The sequence below is a fragment of the Capricornis sumatraensis genome, chromosome 14, assembly GCF_032405125.1.
Source record: "Capricornis sumatraensis isolate serow.1 chromosome 14, serow.2, whole genome shotgun sequence".
NCBI lineage: Eukaryota > Metazoa > Chordata > Mammalia > Artiodactyla > Bovidae > Capricornis > Capricornis sumatraensis.
In genome coordinates, this window is record NC_091082.1 from 15,523,491 (window position 1) to 15,538,804 (window position 15,314).

The following is a 15,314-nucleotide window of genomic DNA, read 5'->3' on the forward strand; positions in this document are numbered from 1 at the left end:
TTCATGATCTGAGCCACCGTCAGGTCCCAGTCTTGTTTTTGCTGACTGTATAGAGCTTCTCCATCTTTGGCTGAAAATAATATAATCAATTTGATTTCAATATTGACCATCTAATGATGTCCATGTGTGGAGTCTTCTCTTGTGTTGTTGGAAGAGGGATACCCTATGTCCAAGAGCAGAGAAGCTGCAGCAAGAAGGTAGGCATTGGAGTGGGAAGCTGTGGGGTGCTGGAGCAACTTTGAGGAGATATGTCATATCCAAAGGCAAAGGAGGAGTCCCAGCAAGATGGTAGGAGGGGTGAAATCATGTTTAGAATCTAACCCAATACCCGCCATAGATGCTCAGAGGGCTCAAACAAACCTTGTGTGCATCAGGACCCAGAGGCCCCACAGAGACTGATACGTGCCGGGGTCGAGCCCCGGTGGATCCAGGGTAATTCGAAGGTGGGGACGGTATGGGCGTCCTGGAAAATACTTATTTAATTACAGATATATAGAGAGATTAGAAACGGATAGTGTAGTAGGAAAATTAGTGGAGAAAAAGAGGCTGAATAACTGGTTTACATGGAATATCAATCACCACCTACATAGACCACAGGCGTCTTTCCATTCTCCTGAAGGAAAGGAGGCACTGAGGCCTCCCCGGTCTGATCTCAGAAGCCCAGGCAGAATTAGCAGGCTTGGTGAGTAACCACATTTCAGATGGGAATTCAGCCAGGAAAGCGGGGAGCAAGAAAGAAACGACATGGGGGAGTCAGTCTTTCCAGAAACTGATCAGATTTCTTTATTTTTCAGGTTTGTTTATATACCTTTTTGTTATACATAGGGATGAATACAGAGTCATGCAGGGGTCAGCAGACCTGACCCTTGTCACAATCAGGTGCTGCATATAAAATTATATGAAGGTCTTATGGGTTTTTACATCATCTTCTAGCCATGAGGTCTGCTGACATTTTATGGCCCTTTCTGATACCGGTCAGTTAACCAGAAAACTTATTTTCCAGGGGTAATTTTTTCTTAAATCAGGTGCCACCCTCCAAATAGAGTTGCATTCCTATAGGGTGAGGGTGTAGTGAGTTACAATCAAGAAAGGAATTTACTTAACCTGAAGTTTAACATGATTAATCTTAAAGGTTAATACTTATTTCTCCTATATGCTAGTTATATTCATTATAAGGGCAGGAATATGGAGATTTAGCAGCAAATATTGGCTCAACAAATGTAAACCCTTCACCAATGTTCCCTTTAAGATCTATTTTGTCTTAAGATAGTGATAAAGTTACATTTTTACATAGCATAGTGATTTATAACAAAATACAGTGATCTATAACAAAAGAGAAGATTCATTAACTCAAAAAGTCTAGTATTGCTAACATCAAAAAACTACTATATTTCCTTTTCTATATTCCAAATACATTGATTAATATATTCCCAGGTGCCTAAGGATATGGAGGCCTGATGGCAATCATTGACTCATCAATGAAAAAAGCCCTATGCTAATACTCCAAACTCTCTGTGCTGTTTATGGTTGAGAGGTTGTCACACGAGCTAGTCTGTCAGCAGAGAGGTTTAACCTGAGACATCCTTGCCACACCCAGGGCAGGGAATTAACAGTAATTATTGGCATGACAAATGAAAAAACCCTTCACCAATATAATTCCTAATCAACCCACTAATACTATACTAATGATCTTCTAACTTCTCAAAAGAGTCTGTATTTAGAAAGTTTTAAAATATCCCATGCCTCTCACTGTTGGGAGGCTGTAAACAATCACATGCGGCCAGATGAGCCTGATCAGGCAGGCCAGAGAAACTTCAGAGTTCATAAGTTGAAACACTCTTGTCACGCCCAGGAATTTTTATTAACTGGAGCTGCAAGTTAACTCTTTCTCTGAGAGAAATGTTTATTGGGGGGAGCTCCCCGTAAAGTACTCTGGTTTTGGGGGTAGATGCTCGGGAACAAGGGGTTTCCTGAGGCTTGATCACGGCTTTGCATATGCCAAGCTTCCTTCCTCATGACCTTTGCCATGGGTGGAGTTCCTCACGCTGGCTCCCAACAGATACAGAACTGTGTTTGAGTGTCTCCTTGGAGGTATGGGTTAGCAGTAGATTCCTGAAGGGGCAGGGGCTCTGGGTGCAGCAGAACTGGGTATGGCATAAGCCCTCTTGGAGGAGCTCACCAGTAACTGCACCACAGAGCCACTGGAACTTACACAGGGCTGGGAAACAGACTTTGGAGGGCACAAACAAAACCCAGGACCCAGGATAAAGGGGCAGTGATCTTATAATATGCCCTTTTCATTATAGGGGACTGGAATGCAAAAGTAGGAAGTCTAGAGATACCTGGAGTAACAGGAAAATTTGGTCTTGGAGTACAGAACGAAGCAGGGCAAAGGCTAATAAAGTTTTGCCAAGAGAACGCACAGGTCATAGCAAACACCCTCTTCCAACAAACGTGTGAAGGTGATGGCAAAATGGCCAAGAAAAGGGACAGGGAGGTACATTTTTAAAAGTTCCTTTCACTGTATTTGAAGAATAAAATTACTTGAAGCTAAACAGTAATAAGTTGAATATATAATTAAAGCAACCACTGAAATAGCAAAACCCAAACTGACACCAAGAAGTGAAAAAAGATAAAGTGGAATTGTAAATAAAAAACAAAACAAAACAAAAACTTTAATTCTAAAGTAGGCAGGAAAGGAGAAATAGTAAGACAAAGAGGAAAACAAATAAATAGAAAAACACAAAAATGCATGCACCGTCTATAATTTCGTTCATACAAACTTCTAGAAAATACGAACTAATTGACAGAAGGCAGATCACTGATGTCCTGGGTGGGGCAGGGAGGGTAGGGAAAGGCAAGAAAGAGGGTTACCAAGGAGCACAGGAAACTTTGGAGGGTGATGGTATGTTCATATCTTGATTGTGGTGTTGGTGTTTTATTTATGTAGATGAACAAACTTGGCAGTTGTTATAATCACCTTTAGACAACATTGTTGTTGTTTAGTTGCTAACTCCGGTCTGGTCTGACTCTTTTGCAACTCCATGGACCGCAGCCCTCCAATCTCCTCTGCCGATGGGATTTCCCAGGCAAGAATACTGGAGTGGATTGCCATTTCCTTCTTGAAGGGATCTTCCTGACACAGGGATCAAACCCACATCTCATATTATGTCTCCTACACTAGCAGGTGGATTCTTTACCCCTAAGCCACTAGTGAAGCCCTTAAGCTTGTATAAAACACTGGAAAAGAAAATGCCATGCATCAATCCTGGATGATTATAAATCAGAATTTCCCTCTATAAAATTGTTAATTATGCAGTATATTTAAATGATATTATTATTATTATTATATATCTTAGTTATTGAACAAATGTCATGGATTAATCAGTTTGTTGTATGATTAATGCATATTTCTTGACCTAATAGCACACTTGCAAATAATGTATTATTTTCCAAATATTAAAAAGTGGAATTTGTAACTTATGGAGTGAGTTTACACTATCTTCATTTCACTATCTTTTTTAATATAAATTTATTTATTTTACTTGGAGGCTAATTACTTTACAATATAGTATTGGTTTTGCCATATATCAACATGAACTCACCACGGGTGTACACAGGTTCCCCATCCTGAACCCTCCTCCTACCTCCCTCCCCATACCATCCCTCTGGGTCATCGCAGTGCACCAGCCTCGAGCATCCTGTATCCTGCATCGAACCTTGACTGGTGATTCATTTCACATATGATATTATACATGTTTCAATGCCATTCTCCCAAATCATCCTACCCTAGCCCTCTCCCACAGAGTCCAAAAGACTGTTCTATACATCTGTGTCCCTTTTGCTGTCTCACATACAGGATTATCGTTACCATCTTTCTAAATTCCAAATATATGTGTTACTATACTGTAGTGGTGCTTTTCTTTCTGGTTTACTTCACTTTGTATATTAGGGTCCAGTTTCATCCACCTCATTAGAACTGATTCAAATGTTTTCTTTTTAATGGCTGAGTAATACTCCATTGTGTATATGTACCACAGCTTTCTTATCCACTCGTCTGCTGACTGACGTCTAGGTTGCTTCCATGTCCTGGCTATTACAAACAGTGCTGCGATGAATGTTGGGGTACACATGTCTCTTTCAACTCTGGTTTCCTCAGTGTGTATGCCTAGCAGTGGGATTGTTGGGTCATATGGCAGTTCTATTTCCAGGTTTTTAAGGAATCTCCACACTATTCTCCATAGTGGCTGTACTAGTTTGCATTTCCACCAACAGTGTAAGAGGGTTCCCTTTTCTCCACACCCTCTCCAGCATTTATTGCTTGTAGACTTTTGGATAGCAGCCATTCTGACTGGTGCATTTCACTATCTTGTAGTTCATATTTTTTACAGATTTAGTGTTTGAAACAGAATTTTTAATAATTAAATAATCCTTTGATAAAAGAGAAATAAACAGGTTTGTTTAGCATTATATACTTCATGCATATGATTTTAGATTAATTTACCTAACACATTAAGAAAAAGAATTATAGTCTGAAAGACTTAGAGAACCTTGCTTTGCTTTCAGTGTTAGGTACAGTGTTCCATACACATCAGAGATTCATGACTGCCTGTTTTTTCTCACTCTCATTATTGTGTGTCTTATATTTCTAGTGATACCAGAATGTCTGCTGGAGCTTTAGCCACCAATTTCACATTCCAAGCAGCAGAAACAAGGAATAGGAAAGATATCTGCTTTTAAGGAGTATAAGCTATCTGTATTTTATTTCTTTGATCAGAATACACCCACAGGGTGAAATGAGAGCCTGGAAAATGTAGTGCTTTATTTGGGCTTTTTATTGCCTCCCATAACATTGAGATCTATTACTAAGAATAGGAAAATTAATGTGTACAACTGCCAGTCTCTATCTCATTACACAGTTAATTATTTTTTTCCAGATAACATCAAAGGCAAGTTGTAATTTTTAAACCTGAGGTTAAGGCTATTAATTTGAGTTTTTAAACTTTTTTATTGTGATAATAACTCAATATGAGATCTGCACTCTTAACACATTTTTAAGCCAATCATGAATTACTGTTGACAATAGGCACAGTGTTGTACAGTAGATCTCTAGAGCTTAAAGATTTTAATAGCAATGATAGAATAGACTTTCAGATAAAAGGTTACCAGATTTTAAATTATAAGACAATAGTCAGAGGCTGAAACATAAGGAAAATGGAAGATAATTTTAACTTTATAATTTTAATGTTATTACTATTAGCCTTAAACATACCTTTAGGTTGCATTATGTTAATTGGTTTACTGGTCAGTAAATATTTATCTTCTTTTTAAAGTAATTTTAAAATCGGTTGATGAAAATTTAATTTTTCTATTGACTTCAAACTTTTCAAAGCCTTAATATAGGATTAGAAGATAATGCGTTTGTGCAAGGTGGAAATAATTTCTCATTCATCTTGACATATCCAGAATCAATGAATGCCTGAGTATCTGGTGCCCATTAAATTCAGGTTGAGGAGATGATGTTGAAAAAAGTGATCCTACCCAATACATGCATGCACACACACACACATTTTTTTTTTGAGAAAAGTGAATACTGTAAAAGTGACAAGTGTAAGAAGGTTAGAAAGGATAGTTATTGTGTTAGTGTCTTTTTTTATATAAGTATAAAACTCTGTATGTTTAAGATATTGAGCTTGATGATTTGATAGATATACACATTGTAAAAAGATCATCATAATCAAGCCAAATCTATCATCTCTACATACTTACTTTTGTAAGTATGTAAGTATGTGTGCATGTGTGGAAAAGATTTAAGATCCTTTTAGAAAATTTCATGTTAACAATTAGGTATGAACATTGGTCAGCATGCCGTTAAGTCAGGTCCCCAGAGCTAATTGATCCTGCATAATTGAAACTTTGTACCTGTGACAAGGATCTCATCATTTCCTGCTAACAACCACATTATGCTATCAGCTTCAGTGGGTCTCTTTCTGATCCCATGTGTAAGTCTTTATCCTCTGGGGCTTATTTCACAGCACGGCAAAGACTAATAGAGTTTTGCCAAGAAAATGTACTGGTTATAGCAAACACCCTTTTCCAACAACACAAGAGAAGACTCTACACATGGACATCACCAGATGGTCAACACCAAAATCAGATTGATTATATTCTATGCAGCCAAAGATGGAGAAGCTCTATACAGTCAACAAAAAAAAAGACCAGGAGCTGACTGTGGCTCAGATCATGAATTCCTTATTACCAAATTCTGACTGAAATTGAAGAAAACAGGAAAAACAGCTAGACCACTCAGGTATGAACTAAATCAAATCCCTTATGATTATACAGTGGAAGTGAGAAATAGATTTAAGGGCTTAGATCTGATAGATAGACTGCCTGATGAACTATGGAATGAGGTTCATGACATTGTACAGGAGACAGGGATCAAGACCATCCCCATGGAAAAGAAATGCAAAAAAGCAAAATGGCTGTCTGGAGAAGCCTTACAAATATCTGTGAAAAGAAAAGAAGCAAAAAGCCAAGGAGAAAAGGAAAGATATAAGCATCTGAATGCAGAGTTCCAAAGACTAGCAAGAAGAGATAAGAAAGCCTTCTTCAGCGATCAATGCAAAGAAATAGAGGAAAACAACAGAATGGGAAAGACTAGAGATCTCTTCAAGAAAATGAGAGATACCAAGGGAACATTTCATGCAAAGATGGGCTCGATAAAGGACAGAAATGGTATGGACCTAACAGAAGCAGAAGATATTAAGAAGAGGTGGCAAGAATACACAGCAGAACTGTACAAAAAGGATCTTCACGACCCAGATAATCACGATGGTGTGATCACTCATCTAGAGCCAGACATCTTGGAATGTGAAGTCAAGGGGCCTTAGAAAGCATCACTATGAACAAAGCTAGTGGAGGTGATGGAATTCCAGTTGCGCTCTTTCAAATCCTGAAAGATGCTGCTGTGAAAGTGCTGCACTCAATATGCCAGCAAGTTTGGAAAACTCAGCAATGGCCACAGGACTGGAAAAGATCAGTTTTCATTCCAATCCCAAAGAAAGGAAATGCCAAAGAATGCTCAAACTACGGCACAATTGCACTCATCTCACACACTAGTAAAGTAATGCTCAAAATTCTCCAAGCTAGGCTTCAGCAATACGTGAACTGTGAACTCCCAGATGTTCAAGCTGGTTTTAGAAAAGGCAGAGGAACCAGAGATCAAATTGCCAACATCCGCTGGATCATGGAAAAAGCAAGAGAGTTCCAGAAAAACATCTATTTCTGCTTTATTGACTATGCCAAAGCCTTTGACGGTGTGGATCACAAGAAACTGTGGAAAATTCTGAAAGAGATGGGCATACCAGACCACCTAACCTGCCTCTTGAGAAATCTGTATGCAGGCCAGGAAGCAACAGTTAGAACTGAACATGGAACAACAGACTGGTTCCAAATAGGAAAAGGAGTACATCAAGGCTATATATTTTCACCCTGCTTATTTAACTTATATGCAGGGTACATCATGAGAAACCCTGGGCTGGAAGAAACAGAAGCTGGAATCAAGATTGCCGGGAGAAATATCAATAACCTCAGATATGCAGATGACACCACCCTTATGGCAGAAAGTGAAGAGGAACTAAAAAGCCTCTTGATGAAAGTGAAAGAGGAGAGTGAAAAAGTTGGCTTAAAGCTCAACATTCAGAAAACAAAGACCATGGCACCCAGTCCCATCACTCCATGGGAAATAGATGGGGTAACAGTGGAAACAGTGTCAGACTTAATTTTTTCGAGCTCCAAAATCACTGCAGATGGTGATTGCAGTCATGAAATTAAAAGACGCTTACTCCTTGGAAGAAAAGTTATGAGCAACCTAGATAGCATATTCAAAAGCAGAGACATTACTTTGCCAACTAAGGTCCGTCTAGTCAAGGCTATGGTTTTTCCTGTGGTCATGTATGGATGTGAGAGTTGGACTGTGAAGAAGGCTGAACGCCAAAGAATTGATGCTTTTGAACTGTGGTGTTGGAGAAGACTCTTGAGAGTCCCTTGGACTTCAAGGAGATCCAACCAGTCCATTCTGAAGGAGATCAACTCTGGGATTTCTTTGGAAAGAATGATGCTAAAGCTGAAACTCCAGTACTTTGGCCACCTCATGTGAAGAGATGACTCATTGCAAAAGACTTTGATGCTAGGAGGGATTGGGGGCAGGAGGAGAAGGGGACGGCCAAGGATGAGATGGCTGGATGGCATCACGGACTCGATAGATGTGACTCTGAGTGAACTCCGGGAGTTGGTGATGGACAGGGAGGCCTGGTGTGCTGAGATTCATGGGGTCCCAAAGAGTCGGACACGACTGCGTGACTGAACTGAACGGAACTGAATGTGCTCTGGGTTCCTCCATCTTGTTTCTTTTCTTTTTTTAAATTGGAGGCTAATTACTTTACAATATTGTAGTGGGTTTGCCATACATTGACATGAATCAGCCATGGGTGTACATGTCTTCGCCATGCTGAACTCCCCTCCCACCTCCCTCCCATCCCATCCCTCACGGTCATCCCAGTGCACCACTCTGAGCATATTGTCTCATACATTGAACCTGGACTGGCGATTTATTTCACATATGATAATATAAATGTTTTGATGCTATTCTCTCAAATCATCCCACCCTCGCCTTCTTCCACAGAGTCCTAAAGTCTCTTCTTTACATCTGTGTCTCTTTTCCTATCTCGTATATAGGGTCATCGTTACCATCTTTCTAAATTCGATATATATGCCTTAATATACTGTATTGGTGTTTTCCTTTCTGACTTACTTCACTCTGTATAAGAGGCTACAATTTCACCCACCTCATTAGAAGTGATTAAAATGCATTCTTTTAATAGCTGAGAAACACTCCATTGTGTATATTTACTACAGCTTTCATATCCATTCATCTGCCAATGGACATTTAGGTTGCTTCCATATCCTGGCTATTGTAAACAGTGCTGTGATGAACATTGGGGTACACGTGTCTCTTTCAATACTGGTTTCCCTGGTATGTATGCCCTGCAGTGGGATTGCTGGATCATATGGCAGTTCTATTTCCAGTCTTTAAAGGGATTTCCACACTGTTCTCCATAGTGGCTGTACTTGTTTGAATTCCCACCAAGAGTGTAAGAGGGTTCCCTTTCTCCACATCCTCTCCATCACTTATGGTTTGTAGACTTTTTGATAGCAGCCATTCTGCCCAGTGTGAGGTGGTACCTCATTATGGTTTTGATTTGCATTTCTCTGATAATGAGTGATGTTGAGAATCATTTAATGTATTTGTTAGCCATCTGTATGTCTTCTCTGGAGAACTGTATGTTTAGTCCTTTGGCCCAATTTTTTATTGGTTCCTTTATTGTTCTGGAATTGAGTTTCAGGAGCTGCTTGTATATTTTTGAGATTAATTATTTGTCAGTTGCTTCATTTGCTATTATTTTCTCCCATTCTGAAGGCTGTCTTTTCACCTTGCTTATAGTTTCCTTTGTTGTGCAAAAGCTTTTAAGTTTAATTAGGTTCCATTTGTTTACTTTTGCTTTTATTTCCATTACTCTGGGCGGTGGGTCATAGAAGATCCTGCTGTGATTTATGTCAGAGTGTTTTGCCTATACTTTCCTCTAGGAGTTTTATAGTTTCTGATCTTACATTTAGATCTTTTCCATTTTGAGTTTATTTTTGTGTATGGTGTTAGAAAGTGTTCTAGTTTCATTATTTTAAAAGTGGTTGACCAGTTTTCCCTGCACCACTTGTTAAAGACATTTTCTTTAACTAAATCTGTGGTTCTTAACAACAAAGACTGATTGTATACAAAGGGGAGTGATCGTGGTGGTGGACACTAAGGCAACTGGCTTACAACAATTCATTAAGTTCTACCTCTGTTGAGTGGGCTACTCTATACATGTATGTTTTACAAAAAATATTTTTAAAGTAACAGATAAAAAATTTTAGTGAAAAAACTTACATGTAAATATGGAACATATAGATAGAACTGTAGATAAAACTAATACTAAATCTATAAAACATAAGTGAAACTCTACTAAATGAGGACCCTCAGGAAAGAAGCAGTGAGGCCTCCCTTGATCTGGTCCAGATGAGGCTCCTGGTGCTATGGGGGCTCCATCCCCTCTGGGGTCCAGGATGACATCCAGGTCAGGGTCTTCATGGATTCAGAGCAGAGCCTGCAACACCAACACAGGTGATGGAGTCCCTGGGAGGTACAGAGTCAGACAGAAGAGGGCTCCCTGGGGAGGGTGTGCAGGACCCAGAGGACTTCCCAGGATCTAGACTTGGCTTTGGGGCTCAGATATACAGGGCACAGGGCCTGTTTGCTGCTCTTTGCTAAGGGCATTTTCTGTTAGTGGGAAGTGTTTAGAAGTGTCCTACAGGAGCAAGTACACCTGAGCATGTGGCTGGCAACCCTCAACTGATGGTCCCCTGGACAGTGAGATCCAGGCAGAGGAACAAGGGACTCTGGGATCCAGGACTAAAAGCTTAGGTCCCCCCTTCCCTCTAGACCCTGGGAGGAGCAGGGATCAGATGACACAGGGGGTATGAGAACCTGCCCACCCATCCAACACTCAGTACAACTGTTCCTGAGACCTGAGCATTAGAAATGGACAGACACCTGGAGTCTCTGTTTTCTTGAATAATCATTTCTAACCCCTAGCCGAACTCCTGAGGTTTATGATTTTAAACTTTTATTACTTTTTTATATTATTTAAAAAGTACATTTTATTTATTTAGCATATTGCAACATTAAAATTTGAGAGAAGACACTGCTTTTTTAAACTGTAATAAAACAAGATACGCTATTAATGACAGAATTGAAAAAAAAAAAAAAAAGGAACATGAGTAACCCGAATCCTGCCACTCATCCCAAGTGTGCTGCTCATTTGCTTCAGTCATGTCTGACTCTGTGCAATGCCGTGGATTATAGTCCACCAGGCTACTCAGTCCCTGGGGTTCTCCAGTGAAAAATACTGAAGTGGGTGGCCATTTACTTCTTCAGGGAATCTTCCTCCCCAGAGATTGAACCTGAGTCTCTTGTGTCTCCTGATTAGCAGGTGGGTTCTTTACCACAAACCCCACCATGCCAAGTGCACATTCCACTGAATTGTATTCTGGTGTTTTTTTAGTTGGAATTGGACACATACACAGAAGAATCTACAGAACCTCCAACTTCAGCTTGAGAAAAGGTGCCTGAGGTGACCCAAGACTCCAGGGTTCCAGATCCTGAGGGGTCCCCTGACTTGGGCACCCCCAAGCTGGTTGGGACCCTTAGGACCAGGAAGCACCCACGGGGATACAGAGCTGCCAGGTGACTCCTGCCTGCCCGAGCTCTGGGTGCCTGTGTCTCCTTCACTCTGTTCCCAGGAGCCCAGGACTGGGGAAGGAGAGGCCGCCCCAACCTCTCTCTGAAGCTGGTGATGGACTAGGGATGCCCCCTGCTGCCTTTAGGGGGTTTGGAGGGCAGAGCTGGGTCCTGCAGAGGGAGATGAGGAAGCCCCCAGTGGGGATCTTCAAAGAGAACATGTTGGAACAGCAGCTCCTGGATTGCTGCACACGGTGGCCCCACAGTGCCCCCAGCCTCCCTGCACATGTAAGAGCTGCTGGAGGAGCCAGCTCAGCAACCTCAGAGGGTCTGTGGACAGGACCTGTGTCCTGGGTAGACATGCTCAGGGCATCCTCCACTCGTCTGCACAAATTGTCACGACACCCTTGTCTCCACTTTTGTGGTCACACTCAGCAGCAGACCCTAGGGTTTTTGCTCATGTTTCTGAAGCACCAACAAGTGAATTGGGTCATGATGGTGATACAGGCCCTTGTATGCCTCACCTTTTCACCCCAGGTCCCACGTTCACACTTGCTCTTCCAGGTCTTCTTCATCATTACTGATGATATTCCCAAAAGCACTCTTCACGAAGATGACCAGAGAGCTTTTTGACATCTGCAAGGAAAAGATATGTCAAGCAGGTCCAAGCCCTCCCAGGGCAGGAAAGCAACCCTATGGGGTAGGCCATGGAAGTGCAAATTTCATGGGACCCCTTCAGCCATGTGGGTCCTGACCTGCTGACTACAGCCTCAACTCCTGCTCAGGCAACTTATGGTGACAAAGCCAGGTTCAAGGGTGCAGACCTGAGTTCAGGAGCCAGAGCAATGCTAAGAAAATGGGGGAGGAGGGCTGCAGACAGATTTCTTAGATTTTATATAAGTTCCCAGATCCCCAAGTGCCTACAAGAGACCAGGTCCTTGATTATCCAGAAGGATAATATTAAAAGATGGAGAAAGGAGATGTGGAAGGGTTGCAAGTAAGAATCTATGGATCAGAAAAAGAGAGAAAAAATTTAAAAGATATAAAAGAACAAATAAATGACCTCCATATTCTTGTTACTCCAATTCTTCAATATCTTGCATGAAGTTTTCTGGTTTCTGAGGGCAACAGTCATGTGGAGAGGCTGTGGGACAGCAAAGGGGAGACTTAGAGTCAGGATGTGACCAGGGGACCCTGTGCTCCTCACAGCCTGGAGTTGAGGCCCCTGGTGTCCTTTTCTCCAGGGACTTCCCAGGGTCTCAGGGTTTCAACTGTGCAATGAAAAAGTGGGTCTCTGACATCCAACATCCTGTTGCCACCCTCAACTTGTCTACATGTGACCAGGAATGAGGCCATGTCAACCTGTTCCTCATCTAGGTGGTCACTGTCTCCATGCATCTCTGCTCACGACCTTGCTTGCCTCCTCCCACTGTTTCCTCTCTCTTCCTTCCTCATTTCTCTCCTCTAGTACCTGTTCCTTGAACCTCCAATCAGCCCTAGAGTTCTCCAACGTGAGCACTTTGGAAGAAGGACTGTGAGTGTATGGTCACCATCTTCAATCAGCCCATTATTTAATTAATCAATCCATGCCTCCCAAGGAGGACCTGGCATGGACCTGAGAGTGTGTTGAGCCCTGGGGGAGGGAAGGACAAACATTCCACATAACAGAGACTCTCCCATTGACTGGGGTGACCTTAGAAACCTGGGAGATGCTTAATGCTCACAAAAACACCTTCAGTTTCCCAAATCTTAGAGAGGATAGAGGCAAATACTTCCAATTTCACTTAGCCAGAATAATGTGACAAGGGTTCTCTGTAAACACCTGGTAGCTGCCAGGTTTGCACTAAGACTTGGAAAACTGCAGGGATGAGACCTGGGAAAGGGTAAGGAAAGGAGAGAGGATGGGGCAGGCCTGGGGTTGGGGAGAAGGGCCAGGTCTGTCTGGATGGAGCAGTGGGTTTTAAGAGCAGCAGTGATCCCAGGACCGGCTGTGCTGGGACTGCTCAATCCCAGGAGACCAGGTCAGCAGGGCTGTGAAAGCAAGTGTGTGAAGAAGCCCAGTGGCCCCTTCACAGACTCTAGCATCTGCAGCCATGGAGGGTCTCTAGGAGCAGCTGGACATGGACCTCTCACATGGAAGCACCCTCAGTACATCAGCTTTGGCTGGTGTGGAGGCTGAAATGAGCTCCAGGAGACCGAGCCCAGGCAGGGACCCCAGAGCCTGTGTACTCATCCACCCCTGGGGGTGACCTCTACATGTGGAATTAACAGTGAAGGCATACATAAGGGGAAGTCACAAGTCCTGAAAGCTCAGGAGGAGAGAGTTCACATCTCACACACAACCTCACATGCACTACAAGTATATGGTTTCCAGTGTCAAGTGACAATGAGTGTTTTGTGCCCACTAAGATATGACCATCATAGTTCAACACACAATAGAAAACAGTCTGCAGTGCAAAATACCCTAGATGTGCTGACCAGAGACCAAGCTTCCGTATTAGTCAGTGACAAAAGCAGAAAACAGCATCTCTTACGGGAAAATTAATTTTTGAAGAGCAAAGAAAGAAACGGTGATTATAAAACAGAACTCAATGCAAGCCCTGGAAAAATTTCTCTATCATATCATTAAAATATTAAAATAAGTCAAAACTCTACACACATTTCCTTCTTCCTAATTTCCTATTCACCCTCCTTAGCTTCCAAACAGAGTGTTTAATCCTAAAATTCCAGGAGCCCTCTCCTATCACGTCCCAACTGAATGTTTCCTGCCTGTCACTTCCTTACCATTGCACCAAATGCTCTCCACAATACCATCCACAGAAATACAACCATCAGCAACAGGGTGATTAGAATGAGCGACCCACCCACTTCTGCTCCAGCTGAGGCCCTGCTGGCTCTCACAGCATCACTTTGATCTTTTTCCCAGGGCCCTGAAAAGACACCCCACTGTGGATAGCAGATAGTCATCTGTGCTCTGTGCAGTCAGAGCCCTTCAATAAGACACTGATCTTAGTTGCAAACCTGAAGATAGAGATGCTGAAAGAGTCAATTCTCAATCTCTCACTTCTACAGGCCCATTAGAGATCTCACCTTCATGCTAACCAACCTGAAATTCCAAGAGTTTTTGACACATGTAAAACATGCCTTTAAGCAAATTACAACAGTTACATCTGGAGGTGGCTAGCACACTATAATACACAGCAACCTCTATATATGTTTATACGTGTGTGCATGCTTCTTCACTCAGTTGTGTTTGACAATTTGTGACCCCATTTATTGTAGCCCACCAGGCTCCTCTATCATGGAATTCTCCAGGCAAGAATACTGGAGTGAATAGTCATTTCCTTTCTCAGGGTATCTTTCTGACTCAGGGTTTGAACCAAGGTCTTTTGCATTGTAGGTGAATTCTTTACCATCTGAGCCACCAGGGAAGACTGAACAAATCTTAAGACAAGCACCACTTGTTCTAACACTTCTGATAGATTTTGGCAGAACAGGTTTTGGAAAACTAGGGAACTTTGGTACAAGTGGAGTCTAGGGCTTCCCAGGTGGCTCAGTGGTAAAAATCTGCCTGCCAATATAAAAGACATAGATTCGATTGCTGGGCTGGGAAGATGCTCTGAAGGAGGTAATGGCAATCACTTCAATATTCTTCCCTTGAGAATACAGACAGAGGAGCCTGGTGGGATATAGTCCATGGGATCACAAATAGTCAGACACACTGAGTGACTAATCACACATGAATATGTACAGGATGTTGCCCCCCATCTCATTCTTATCCCCTGTTCATTTTCTGGCCATTTCAAGATGGCTGTTTGCTGATAGATTAACAAAGAAAAGAATTCTGCCTCATAAAAGTATTTAGCCTGAGGGGCTAAGAAAGGGATGTTGCCGTCTACTGGTTTTCCTTGGTAACCAATGTAATGAATCAGCCAATCTGTTGTTAATTCCCCCTGTATCTGTTATACTCTTCATC

The 15,314-nt window shown here is 42.0% G+C and overlaps 1 protein-coding gene across 1 annotated transcript in view; it reads right to left on the reverse strand.

Annotated features, from left to right (window-relative positions):
* Positions 1–15,314, reverse strand: part of LOC138090711 (plasma membrane calcium-transporting ATPase 4-like) — a 109,008-nt gene that overhangs the window by 67,419 nt on the left and 26,275 nt on the right. The window contains 1 exon segment of the mRNA XM_068986408.1: positions 11,891–11,974. Coding sequence (XP_068842509.1) covers positions 11,891–11,974 — 84 coding nt within the window.